General features: G+C 49.4%; 2 protein-coding genes across 2 annotated transcripts; both read left to right on the top strand.

Moving 5' to 3' along the window:
• The first annotated feature begins 5270 nt into the window (after positions 1 to 5270).
• K441DRAFT_666947 (uncharacterized protein) lies at positions 5271 to 6772 on the top strand. Its single transcript, XM_067649738.1, has one exon. It carries the CDS (start codon positions 5334 to 5336, stop codon positions 6651 to 6653), a length of 1320 nt encoding a protein of 439 aa, XP_067499536.1. The 5' UTR covers positions 5271 to 5333; the 3' UTR covers positions 6654 to 6772.
• Positions 6773 to 9339: 2567 nt separating this feature from the next.
• Positions 9340 to 10924, top strand: K441DRAFT_680727 (uncharacterized protein; the record flags this gene model as incomplete). The annotated part of the gene is made up of 4 exons (XM_067651396.1): positions 9340 to 9519; positions 9651 to 10089; positions 10140 to 10543; positions 10595 to 10924. The coding sequence occupies 4 exons, from the start codon at positions 9340 to 9342 to the stop codon at positions 10922 to 10924; spliced, it is 1353 nt and encodes a 450-aa protein (XP_067499535.1).
• Between the last annotated feature and the right edge of the window lie 3110 nt (positions 10925 to 14034).

Raw genomic sequence — 14034 nt, 5'->3', positions numbered from 1 at the left:
AATCTAGCCCTATCTAGTATAGCCCTATTCGAGTTCTAGAAACCCTTTTATTGGTATATATACCCTTTATAACTACTTACTTAGGTATATACTACTTCTAATACCTTCTATAATTACGCTATCCTAACTATTTATAATAATACTATAGCTAAGATTAACGAGGCTATCCTTACGCGGCTTTATAGCTCCCTAAGTACCTTTTATTTTATAGACTCCGTAAAGTAAAATAGAGAAGAAAATTATATAAAACTGCTGCTAGCAGAGCTGTTATAGATATTTAACCCTAATAGCCTACCTCCATTAAAGCTTTCCCTAAAAGTAGGTACGGCTATAATCCTTTTATAGAACCTCTACCCTAAGGAAGGCCTGTATAACGGTACCTATATAGTTATTACGCGTCTAGGCCGCTGCTGTATTAAAGCTTAAATACTTAGTAGTAGCTTTTATAGGCAGCTACGGCTAATCCCTTATATTAAGCTTACCTCTATAAAGGGAGAACTGTCATTTATTATTAGTAGAAGGCAGTTTCTAATTCGGCTATACTTTACTACAACCGTAAATAAGTTATAGGGTTAGTCCTTTAACTTTATAGGCGTTAATTTACAGATGCCGGTTTTTACCTATAGTTAGCTCTATATTGCCCTATCTTAGGTTATATTACAGGACTCCCCCATAACACCTTATACACATCCATCTATTTCCACCAACTTAGCAACCAGAGACTGACTATAAGACGGCAATTTGCGGTAATCTAACGGCAATCTGCCATATTCTGCCATATTCCGTCAAGTCCTACTAAATCCTATCAAGTTCTGCCAGGACCACTGCGCGAATCTTATTCTGCTCCGTGCACGTATTGACTAAGCAACCAAGCTAACAATATATACCCTTTCTTCCCGTTTTCTTACCTTCTTTCCTTATACAACGTCTTGACTTTATTAAACAGTTTATGTACGTAGCTTAATAATATCTACTTCGTTATATATTATCGTCGCTTGTACTCACTCCGTGACAGGTTACTACTATAAATAGTATTTTAGTATTGCTTCCCCTAAATTAAATAGAAATAGATAATATTATCTATCTAGAAGTTTTACTTTTATAATAAGGTATATTATTTTATTATATAACTACTTCTATAACTGCCCTATAGGGTTAGTAAAACTTTTTTAAGTGCCCCGTAGGGCCTAGTAAACCCCCCCTTTATTCCCCCTATCCTATTCCTTATTCTTATCCTCTAACTTCTCCTTAAGCACAGCCACCAAATAGTGGAGTAGCCCCGTAATCTACCCACGCCGCCTAAGATAGGGGCGGACGCGGGTAGGCGGGGCCTTCTCTTCCTCCTTATTATTATCATCGTCGTTATTATCGTCGTCGTTGTCGTTATTATTGGTGGCGGTAGCGGGAGGTGTAGGGGCGCGTAAGTAGGAGCGGGAGCGGGAGCGGGAGCGGGCTGTAGTGGGGGCTGCGGCAGCAGCAGGCGCTATTATCTCTATTAGTTATACCTTTTACAACTTACGTTCCTAACTTACAGGCCTAGAAGGAGCAGCGCGCCCCTTTGCTGCCATAATAGCAGTTAGCATAGCTACTACGCAGCTAGCCTGCGACTAGCACACACTCCGTAAATAGGCCACCGCCCCATACACACGACGTATACGGCTGCGGGGCTACCGTACTCCGGCTTTACGCTAGGGCTGCCTCCGCATTTGGGGCCCTGGCCTTTAGGCGGACCCCCTAGTAGACCCTAGGAGCTCTACCCGGGCCAGGAACCCACCGCAGAGACACACCTTAGACACGCGGCAGGGGACGTAGCGCCCACATTATGGCCGTATTGGCGGCGGCGGCTTCGGCGGTAGCGGCGAGCGCGGCAGGGGGAGGATTTTAAGGGGGGAGGGCGGCGGCGGGCTAATTAATGGCCATGAAGCCAGCTGAGCCGGGCACTACAAGAGCAGCGCTGGCAGTAGCAGTGGCGGCGACGGGGGAGGCAGCGGGGAGGGGGGAGGCAGTAGGGAGGGGCCTAATCGCAGCAGGAGCCGTAGCAGCTATTTATAGGTCAGTATATTCTTGCAGTTCTCTTAACGGTGCTAATGCTCACCAGCACGCTTATCTACTGGGACCGAAGTCCCACGCAGAGGCGGCGCAGCCCTACGCGGGGGGGGGGGGCACAGAGGAGTGGCGGCGGCCGGGCGCGGACATGGCGGCGGCAGCGGCGGCGGCGGTGGTAATGGTGGTGGTGGTGGTGGTGGTGGTGGAGGAGGAGCAGGAGCAGGAGCAGACGATCTAGCAGCAGCAGTAGTGGTGGTAGTGGTGATGGTGGTGCTGTTGCTTGAGGAAGAAGACGACGATGACAACGACGTGAATAGCTATTGTTAATATACGTCACGTAATCAATTATGTGAATCCATATCACGCGATTATCACATAAATGCAGCCTTACGTTACTACCACGAGGTAGCTGTATAAATTCTATAGTAGTACGGTAGTAGTACGGTAGTAGTGCGGCAGTAGTAGGGCAGTAGCAGGGCAGTAGCAGGGCAGTAGTAGAGCAGTAGTAGGCAGTAGAGGGCAGTAATAGGCAGTAGAGGGCAGTTAAACTTAGTTTAAAAAGGTAAAAGCCCACCGTAGGCGCGAGAAATATGTAAATTTTCCAAGGACCAAATCGCGGGCTGAAAGTCCGCAATTTGGAATTTTCCTTGGAAAATTTGCTTATTTCTCGTGTCCCTCAGACCACATTTTCGATTTTACGTGGAGCGGATATAAAATTATTCCGAATATGTGGTCTGAGCTTGCTGAGGTAAGGTTTCTTAGTCTGGGCATGCTGAGACAAGTTCTGCCATCTTCTGCATAGCTGTTAGAAAGTGGCAGAAAGTGTGTTGGATCTTGCCGCAGGAGCATCCAAGGCCCTTGGCTCCTTTCCGGGTCCCAATCGTTACAAATAGCGTCTTATTTTAGAGCTTAGAACTAAATCTTTAAAATATAGCCTCATTTATATAATATAGAGTTGTATTTTAAAAAGTTATTGGGGGTATTTCAAAAATCCAAAGTTTTGGTGGGTCTAGCACCATAAAGATCCACAAACATTAAATCACGAAAGCTACGCGGTTTTAGCATCAAGAAGTTCAACTTTCTCACACACACACACGCCCACTTTCCATAGCGAGTTGTTGGATATTCCATCCTACCATTTTCTGCCTTTCCGCGTCAGAAGTCTCCGCAAGTTGCCATCGTATTCGTTCAAGATAAATCGTGTTGGGGTTAGCGATGGTGTCCGCAATAACCCCCGCGATGCTATGCTAATTCAGGCTAGCTTAATCACGTCGCGCTTCGCTAAACGAAATCTTTCTCGTGACTGCTTACCACGTCAAGCTCTCGACCAGTAGAATTTTCCAGCGGTCCACGAATCTGAATTAACCAGCAGCTATGGCGTCGGAGGAAGACTTCGAAATGCTTGAGAAAGATCGGGCTGGCCGCCGACAAGCGGACCGTCTGGACCAAGAGTTTGAGCCAACGGATCTTAAACACAAGTCGGCCGAGGAAGAGCTCCGGGAAACAAAGGAAGCGCTTAAGAAGGAACGGGAAGCGCGAATGAAATTAGAGGGGGAACTTCAATCTCTGTTAGCGAAACACAAAGGACCAGTTACACCTACGAAGAAAGGGACTTCCGGTTCTGACGGTAAGCTTTCGACTGCCAGCCGTGTATTCCGAGATCAGCTAATTGACATCTTCTAGACTCTCCCCCGACTAAACTCAAGAAGGATAAAATACTCGCTGCACTGTCTGGAGACTGGAAAAGGCCGTTCCACGGACGCGCTATTAATCTTCTGAGAGAATTACTTCTGAATGAAGAAGAGGCATTTGAAAAGGATAAGTTCTATGCAAAATCGATAACAATCATCCAAAGTAGTGGCACCGGCAAATCACGACTTGTTGATGAGTTGGGCAAGGAGTTCCTAACCATTTCCTTTGCTTTGCGGCATCGTAGCGATGACACCACATGGCCTCCTGGTGATCACGAAATCACCAACTTTCTCACTCGCTCAACTTGTTATAAAGAGCTCACTGCTAGTGCTGTAGCTTTACTCAGCGGCACTCTGACCCAATGTAATGAGTTCCCAGTGATAAGAAATAATAATTGCTGTGATAGGCTAACAGTTTACATTCCAGTGACAGAATGGTACGGTCGAGGGACACAATCCGATCAAATGAAGGAGATGGCAAAAACATTCCACGACGAGATGGCTCCAATAGATCCGAAGAGCACCGAATCAACTTCGCAGACTGAATTGCGATCCGCATTTCGGACCATGTTTATCAAAGATGCAGTCGAAGCTGCAAACGAGCTTTATCAGAAGCTCATCAATGATTCCACCTGGACGAACGATCATAGGGATTCTGTTACGATGGCTAACCATAAACTCGTCCACAATCACCTAATACAGCCAGCCCGTGAGCTCACCGACCGTCTTAACGAGCGGTATCAAGTGTCCGGAGACACCGAGGCCAGCGCAACAACCTTCATCTTCAGTGATGAAAGCCAGGCAGCGACAAAGGCTGCTAAACCGTTACTGTTATTTGTGTTCGACGAGGCGGCAAACCTCTGGGTTAGTACCGACCAAGGGAGAAATGGGGATCCATTTTATGCTTTGCGCAGGGTGCTAGGCCTTCTCAAGGATTTTCCTATCTGGAGCTTTCTACTTTCTACGCAGTCCACTACAGGATCGCTCTTGCCGCCGAGGGATATAGATCGCTCTGCCCGAATGCGCGTTGGAGAGTTAAGTACACTCGAACCTTTCCTGGGTCTTCAGCTCGATGTAGCTGCCGAGGAGGCTGTAACCACCGAAGAAGGGTTGAGCAAGGAACGGAAAAAGCCCATGTCGCAGTTCGCGACTGTCGAACATATGACAATGTTCGGTAGACCCCTGTGGCGGGCATATTGCAACGTGGCTCCACTCATTCTCCGCCGCTTCGCTTTGGCGAAGTTAATTCACAATACTGAATATGATGTTGGGAACAAAAACCATGTTTTTGCGGCTCTCGCTTCCAGGCTATGTCTCGATGTTTGTATGGAAGAGGCAGAGGCAATAGCTTTAGCACATGAGGCTGTTAATTCCTACTTACGGATTGTCATCAGCATCGACACTACTGGGAAGGGCAAGGATTCGAGCGGCGATTATGCGGGTCGCAGTACAGCTAAAGATATGGATAGGAGTGATTCGGGTCTTAAGGAGAAGATTGATTCAGGCGAGCAACAGTCTAATTCCAGTAATGGTGGGAAATCGGTCAAATTCGAGCTGAGCAAGACTGGCCACCAGAGTCGAAGGTCTCTTCAACGCATGGAAACAGTAACACCGTCGGAACCTATTATTGCTGAGGCAGTTGCCGAGCTGCTCTGCAAAGACCAAAATTGGAGTTCGAGCATTAACACACTAGCAAAACATCTACTCAGCAGGGGTTTAGTTGAAAAAGGTCTGAAGGGAGAGCTATTTGCGCGCTTGTTATGTATCCTTGCACGCGACTTTCACCTCAGAGGACTTAAAACCACAAACGTTTCATTCCCATATGCAGAAACGTTCTCGGTCAACGACTTTCTCCAATCTCTCTTTGGTAATGAGCGGTTTCAGGAAATCAAGGAGTTCAAACCACAAATACCAAACACTCGGTCTTCGGAAAGTTCAGAAACCGCGACATTCTCCAACGTTTTCGAGAAAGGCAGCATGAACTTTACGCACTTCGTAAATTCGGACGTACACCTACGAGACGAAAACATGTCTGACGTCTTACATCTATTGCTACGGCAGCAGCAAGCCCTCCAACTTGAATCCATCGATCCTGATTTTGATATTCTCATTCCCATTTATTTCGGCAACGTAGGGGAGGGGTTTGACCCTGCACGCGCTTCTGCAGTAGTCATATCGGTTAAAAATCAAGTTGCAGCTTCCCAGCTTTCATTAGGAAACTATATGTACAAGTTGTTCTCTCATACAAACGATCCAATTCTTTGTATTCTTGTGGATCTAGGGATAAAAGGAAAACCTAGAGTTGATGTGCAGGGTCTGCCTAAGAAGGGTTCTAAGCAGTACCTCTTTGGCATACATGCAGAGGGTGCAGGTGTGGACACTTACGGTTGTCTCCGAGGTCATGAGTTGGAAGACGCCACGAGAGCCTTACTCCAGCAAGTCCTGCAAACACGCGACCCTCGTGGTGTTCGTGATGAGCATGACAAGTTCTGCCACCGCAATATTAGAGGTGATTATTGTAACAGTTGGGAAGAGTATTACCCAAAAATCAAAGAATTTGAACCTGAAGAAGAAGAACGGGACGTAGGACAACCGGATGCATTGGAGCAGAATGCAGAGGAAGAGTTTTACAAAGAATTGGAACCTGAAGAAGAACGGGACGTAGAACAACCAGATGCATTGGGGCAGAATGCAGAGGAAGAGGATACTGAAGAACAGGATATACCGGAGCAGGGTCCAGAGAGAGGACCTAGAGGAAGAGGAAGCCGAGGAGCTGGGAGCAGGGGAACGGGTAGCACAGGAAGAAGTCGACAAACTGGGAGCAGGGGAACGGTTAACACAGTAAGGAGAAGTCCACGAACTGTGAGCAGGAGAACGGAAAGCAAAGGAAGGGATGCTTCAAGGAGGCAGACATAGGCGATGAATGTTAATGGTGCAGATATCAGCGCGACTGTCAGATGGCAGAAGTTGGCAGAAGTTAGCAGAGAGGAATAGTGCACTGCAGGCGTCGCTCTGACATGAATGTGAATAATGCAGATATTAGCGCGACCGTCAGATGGCAGAAGTTGGCAGAAGTTAGCAGAAAGGAATAGTGCACTGCAGGCGTCGCTCTGACATGAATGTGAATAGTGCAGATATTAGCGCGACCGTCAGATAGCAGAAATTGACAGAAGTTAGCAGAAAGGAGTGGAGCACTGCAGGCGTCTCTCTAACATGAATGTGAATAGTACAGATATTAGCGCGACTGTCAGATGGCAGAAGTCGGCAGAAGTTGGCAGAAAGGAATAGAGCACCGCAGGCGTTTCTCTAATATGAATGTTAGTAGTACAGATATTAGCGCTGATCATCCGCATTACGAGAAAAGATGGCCACTGTGGGACAATAATTATGCGTGACAGACGCATACGGAAAGTGGCGGTCATGTTTAAACGGTGGCACAACGGACCTCGATTGGCTTTTCGAAAGTCTGAATTTGCGATAAGCACACGGGCTGACGACTCTACTGCGGTAAAACTTTCCAGGCCGCCTCTTCTTTGACGGCCCGTTCACAGAGTCCAGATCAAGTTTAGATCGAAGATGCTCTTTTCTAGATAAATTTCCTATCACCTTCCTATCTGCTGGCACACGGCAAAAAGCATTCGCGACAGCGGAGTAAACCCTTTGAGGAGATGACACAGTATCCAAGGCGTTTTCTTAGACGAGTGGCGCTGTTTGGCAGCCATTCAACGTCTCCACTCAGCGATTCGAGATCTCTCGAAGCAGAAGCTTGATCCCCGGGTGTGCCGTGCCCCTGAGCTCCACTCTCGGAATTGGCTAGTGGGCGTCCGGAGCTTTCTCGAAACGTGAGATAACGGGCAGGGATCCGCGCGGAGTAGTCAACGGGCTGCCGAGAGATATGGCGGTCGCTAGTTTTTTTGGGATGTGGCCTTCGCCATTGCTTCAGCTCGACCACCGTTCATGGCGGCTGGGTACGAAGTGGAGGAAGCGGTCTGGCCTGCGGTGCTCTTGGTAAGCTGCCAGCAAAGCGGAATCCCGCATACATCGGAGCGGAGTGTGGAGAGAGGTGGACAGCTAAACGTGCAGTTCTGCCAAAGCGTCCTGTGGTTAGGTTATGCTGCGCATTGTCGTAATCGACAAAGATCGACTCTGTGCGCAAGGAAAAGCTGGGGTTCCGAGGCTCTTGGCTGAAATAGAATCAATTGTCGAGGTTGGGGCTTTTCTATCATTTGGCAGGCTGCCTTAAAAGGCGCTATACGAAGAAGCTCATTCGTCAACAAGTGCCATAGCAAGAGGCCAGTTCGGGAGGAATTGAGCTAACGATCGCTTCCACCCAGGCGCAAGCCGCGTCTCTGGGATTCTGGGCACAACGGTACCCAGGCAACCAAAAGCAATATGCGCTACTGTTCGGCGAGCTCGCGCTGTGGGGTTTCCTCATGGTGACTGGCTCTGGCTGGCTCTGCCAATTGCAGAGAGGGATGCATCCAACCATGTCGCGTTGTGGCTGACTGAAAGGACGTCATATTACTGGGCATCCTCGAGCGGATCAGGGAAGATTGGCGGCAGAGCCCCTGCAACTCACTTTCAAGTACTAAATTTCCGCCATGATTGATTTTCACAGACGCGTAACTTTCGAGAAAAGAATGGCGGTTTCAGTTCGCACGCCGTTCTGTCAGATGAACCGTTTTATGCCGCTCCTTGCATGGCGAGTGGATGCGGCAAGCGAGAGCAAAATAGCCTTGTCCCGCTTCTACCTCCAACTCAGTCCTACCCTGGCTGGGTTCGATATCTTTATTCGACCGCAAGGCCCAGCCACCACGGAACCCCTCTACATTTTCGTGACGCAGACGAGCTTGTCGGCACCCCCAGATGTTCCTGGCCTGCAACTCCCGCACTTTAATTATGAGGCAAACTGTGACGAGCTGCATTTGTCTTGCAGGAGGCGAACGGAATGATATGCGCGCCATTGTTTGGGGAATGCCATATCAATGATTATTGACTGACCCAACCAGGGTCATTCCATGTTTTGATTGAACAGGGACCAAGAGAAGCACCGTCGCCGCTGCCTCTCAAGCACTAGGAAGCTGAGAACCTAGGTCCTAAGTAGTTGATCTCTGATCCCCCCAGTCAGAGCTCATCCATAAAAAGCCTTAATAACCTAGCAGGGGCTCGTGAACGCTCCTCGTCTACACAAGTGCGCATAAAGAGAGCGGGACGGCATCTTCTGAGCCCAACAAAGCCTTTTCATCCTTACTGTTCCCGTATTTCTTACCAGCGTTACCTGTCCTTAGGTCAGTTTGCCCCCGTTTCGGACAACTATCCTGCAGCCGCCGTCTCTCGTGGCTGGCCTGCACTAAATTAAGCGATCCGCTATCCTGTCTATTATCCGCTATCTCTGCGCCATCAATTCCCGCTTGTGTGCAATCCCAAGTGTCTGTTCATACTTAATATACCACCCTCTCCTCTTCTCAGCCTTACACGACCTCCGTTACTTCTAAGGAAAGAAAATTGTCTGTGTTCTGGGTTGTGAAAGGCCTTTGCTCTTCCTTCTTCATATAGTTAGGTTTAAGCACCTTCACTCATTTAGTTGAACACGAGCATCACCATGGTTTACTCACTCACCTACCGCCGGCCCTCAATGGTGTCTTCTCCTCGTAACTCCATGTCCGGAGAGGAGAGGCAGAGATCCATCGATGAGTCGGTCACATCTGGAAGCTCTGGGATGTCTCATGGCATTCCGGAGGCACTGTCGTTTGACCGAATCATCGCTGGTGGTGTTTGCCCTGTAAGTTACATTCTGCATTTTAAGTTGCATACATCTACACCACCTACTATTGCTTCTGCCATGGTACACTAGAACCCGGGCGACTTCCTCTGTGCGTTATAAGAAAACCACTGACTTTTGTATCTTTTTAGCCGTGCACAGTCAGAGACTTCATGAACTACCTGAAGTACATCGAGCTGTCTGCTGAAAATCTTCAATTCTTTCTTTGGTATCGCGATTACGTCAACCGCTTCGACGGGCTTCCTGCCAACGAGAAGGCATTGTCTCCGGAATGGACTGTGGAAAAAGCCGAGGCCGAGGCCATGGCTGCCCAGGTTCATGTTCGACAGAAAGTTGTACCTCCAGAAGCCGCTGCTGCTTTCAAGGGCACCGACTTCGCTAATGAGCCAAGGGTCACTGAGGCAGAGAAGGTCAATCCCTTCTACACGCCACCTGGAACTCCTGGAGAAGGCAAGAGAGATGTATCTTCCGTGGAAGCTTCAGAATATGAAAGCATTGCGGGCAGTAAAGTAGATCACCAAGGGAGGGCCGAAGGTGCTTTTGAGAATGCAGGATTGAAGTGGAAACCACGTAAGACCTACTTTACACCGTTTATCATTGATTTTTACTGACTGTACTAGTTACTGTCCAGCCGTACCGTGAAGAAATTTCGAGAATCATCTCCATTTATATTGCGGATGGAGGTGCTCGCCAGCTTAATCTCTCGTCGAGGGAGAGAACTACTCTTCTCCATGCTCTTCAACACACGACTCACCCATCCGCGTTTAGGGATGTCATCACGACTGTTGAGTGGTCCCTGAGATGCCAAGCGCACCCCAATTTCATTCGATGGACGATTTGCAACGGCAATCGCCCACGTGTGATCTTCGCTCGCGGTCTTGGTGTTGGCGGTATTGTTGGCGGCATCATCGCAGCAATCCTGATAACCCTCAGCAACGCTGGACGTGCGTGGAGAGTGCTGTCGTTCATTGGATTCTTCATTGGCATTGCAACTCTTATTGCTGCGTGGAAAGGCATGTGTGTTGTGAGTACTGAGTTTTTCCATGAGTACTGAACCATTTCGCTAACTGGTTAGGTCCTCCACGGTATGCATCACCGTCACCTCCGACCATGGGAGTTGTTTGGTTCCGATGATGAACCTAGTGGTTTCGATGCGAAGACCGACTCGCTCACCAGTCTTGCTTCTGGAAATTCGGGCAATAGTTGGGAGGATGAACCTTGGGTCGCAAAATACGAGAAACGCAATATCGTCCGCAAAGTATTCGATCGCGAAGTGTGGATCCAGGAACCTGCTCTTCGCCAGATCCAGGACACCATTTTCCTACAAGCAATTCTCGGCGCCTTTATCATTTCAGCCGTTTCGGTTGGAATCTTTTGTGCATTCCCTAAGGGTAACTTCTTCTAATCTACTCGATACCTTTCCATCTTCGTCTGACCACCGGCCCGGTGGTGACAAAATCCAGATTCGCTGGCTCGCATGGGATTTTCTTTGGTAAATTTTTAGGTCGCTATATACCCTGCTCTTGTTTACACTGGTTAATTTGCTGTGTCCCAAGAATGTTTGGGCAATGATCACCAGAATCGCTCCTATGAGGAGAGCCGTAACTTTCATTTTCGTTCAATTCAGACATCAGCTATGCTACGGTCTTGCAGGCAAACGAACTGGGAAGATGGAAGCTTTTGGGGAAATTTTTTATAAATGTCAGGATATTGGGCAGTGCATGCTATGTGGAACGACTGGGAAAGGGATGAATAGGATTGGAAGATTGCTTTAGTGGGCATAATTGTATTACAGCTTGTAGCTGTAACGGTAACGGTAGCTATAGCTCCCAAGACTTTATTAGCATAATGTTTTGTAAAGAACGAAACTCGAATCGCACAGCCATGTCTTCCTTCCAGGGCTGACCCAGCGCCGATCTCCCGCAGAAATGCAGGCATCATGAATCCTCCAGATCTCAGCCGCCGATCGTCAACATGTGACTTTCATAATCTCCCATCAATCTTTCACAACAATGCCCCAGCACCCTCACCATCCTCACCACCCTAGGCATACTCACCACCCACGACTTGCGCATCCGCATTCCAGCGTCCCTGGTGCCTGGTTACACGGGGCACTGACTTCGTGCTAGCACGGCACCTGCTCCAAAACACCCACGCGCCCATAGTTGCAACCGCACGGACAGAGCCTCAAGCATCGACGAGCAGATTGCACGTGCTGAGGCTCGATGTTCAAGGTGCGAAACCTCCAGAGAGGGCTCCGAGTCGAAGCTCCAGTAGCGCCAAGCCCCGCCTCACTTATTCCACCAGCCTTCCAATGCTTCCACTACTTGCCCCAGAGACTGTTTGCAACTGTATTGAAACCCATCCACACGCGCCATGTATCACTGCGCCCTCGCTCTGTTTCAGCACCCGCTCTGGCACTTTAATTGTCGTATTTTCTAAAACACTGTTCATGGCTCACGCCGCATTCTAGATGAAGCCTCCATTGCCGATGCGGCCGCTGCGCGCGCGGATGTCTTCCCGACACCGCCCCATCATCTCCACCTCGCCTTCGTCCTCCCAGGCGTGCTATTCCCGGAGAAGTCGCCCGCCCAGATCGACGCCGACAACGCCCTGCTGACCCTCCGCACCAACGCGCTCGGCCCCCTGTGCTCAAGCACTTCGCGCCCTTCCTCCGCGGAAGCGCTCCCGCATGCCCCTGCCTTCTTCCTTTTATTCTTCTCCCTCTCCTCGTCCGCGGGCGAGCGTGTGGCGGACGGGCTAATGCGTTGCACGGTCTTCCGGCTGTCGCGACGACGGCGCTCATGTCGGCGCGCGTCGGCAGCATCGCCGATAACCGCCTCGGCGGCTAGTACAGCTACCGGGCGTCCAAGGCTGCTGTGAACCGGGTTGTCAGGACTTTCGACAACTGCGGGACGCGGCGGGTGGGAATGCGGTCGCGGTAGGGTTGCACCTTAGAACGGTGAGGGCGGGGTTAAGTAAGGAGTTATGGGGGAGTGAGGAAAGGGAAGTTGTTTGAGAGGGAGTGGGTTGCTGAGAGGCTGGTGCAGGCTGTGAAGGAGACAGGGGTGGAGGGGAGGAGAGGTGCTGAGACTGGGAGGGTAAGGAGGTGCCACCGTGAGAGGGGGCAAGAGAAGGAATGGGATCAGGAGGTGGGATGAGCGTGTTTCTTTTAAGTCTAGGAAACTGCAAGTGTAGTTGAAGTGCTAGGTTTTCACGATCACTGATGTCAAGAAAGACATTAATAGATTGCCAAAGCATCTATCTTCTATTTTATTTTCACTCTATCGTTCAACATCAACAGGTATTCCTCACGATTCTAATAAACTCCCATCCCATCATCTCCAGCAAATAATCCGTAACCGCAGCTCCACACCCAAGAAGCGCTTCTCACGCACCCTCACTCTCCAGCCAACACAAACCATACACCCATCTCTAAACCTAGAATGCCTCGCTCGAAAGTTTCCTCAGACCCCCTCCTCACGCTCCAAACCGAGCTGACCCAGCTCCGCACCTCCTCTCCCCCACCCCAATATGCTCAAAAGCCCTCGTCCAACTGGCCCAGCAAACACCGACACGCCTCACCTCCCGGCCTGGCATGCGCTGCAACTAGAAATCGCGTCCTGGCATCTATCTCTAGTTCTCGAATCCACCGATTTGGGGGACGAGGATATAGTCCCGTCGGAGGAAGCCACGCGCCAGCTCACCACGCCGTCACACGTCACCTGAGCCTGAACCTGAGCTCGAGCCTGCGCCTAAGCGTCCAGTCCTCCTCCCCTTCGCTACTAGGAGCCTTAAGCAGGCTCCTCGGTGCGGAGATCTGGACTCAGAGGCTCGGGAGCGGGCACCGCCGCTGGGTACGGCACTAGCGGAGCAGTATACAGCGGTTCTGCGTGGTTAGATTCGGGTAAGGAATAGGTGCGTTCTCCCAGCTTGAGGGTACTCGAATTAGCACGCTGGAGAAGTAAGGTGATATGGCTTTCGGGATGCTGCAAGTATTCATAGCAGGTCAGGAGGTCAGTCCTAACTGGGATCTCCTTTCACCCATATTGCTCACGTTCTTGGCTTGCTTAATCCCTGGTTTCATTCTCTACCGTACTGGCGGGTTTTCGTGGAGAGGATATTACATCTAGAGGCTGTCAAGTCAGACTGGTTTCAGCTTTTGTATCCGAGATTCTTTTCGAAGTCTTTTCCGAAGTGAGATAGGAAGCTTCAAGGTTATGCATGGGGGCAGAAAGAAGGCGGTGGTAATTCCTTGCGTTTGGTATTGGGCTACGTAAAGATGGACAAAAAGAGCCTATGCGTTAGAGAATGAATATTTTGTAATTTATCATGAATTTAGGAATAAGCACATCGTCATAAATCAATACAACGAGCCACCTTGTCCTGTCTTCTGGTTTACTGCTGTTTACGAGCTGTATTCCAGTCGTGATGAATATCAGAGAGCACTTAACTAGCACCATTCCACTAAGATGTCACCACTATGGTCCTTCTCAACTACAGTCTTCTCCCAGA

The sequence above is a fragment of the Cenococcum geophilum genome (assembly GCF_001692895.1).
Source record: "Cenococcum geophilum 1.58 unplaced genomic scaffold K441scaffold_51, whole genome shotgun sequence".
Classification (NCBI taxonomy): Eukaryota; Fungi; Ascomycota; class Dothideomycetes; order Gloniales; family Gloniaceae; genus Cenococcum; species Cenococcum geophilum.
This window is presented reverse-complemented; position numbering and strand designations above follow the sequence as displayed.

What these genes read in the sequence shown, in the direction of transcription:
- K441DRAFT_666947 (XM_067649738.1), top strand. Translation starts at nt 5,334, where the DNA reads ATGGAAACAGTAACACCGTCGGAACCTATTATTGCTGAGGCAGTTGCC.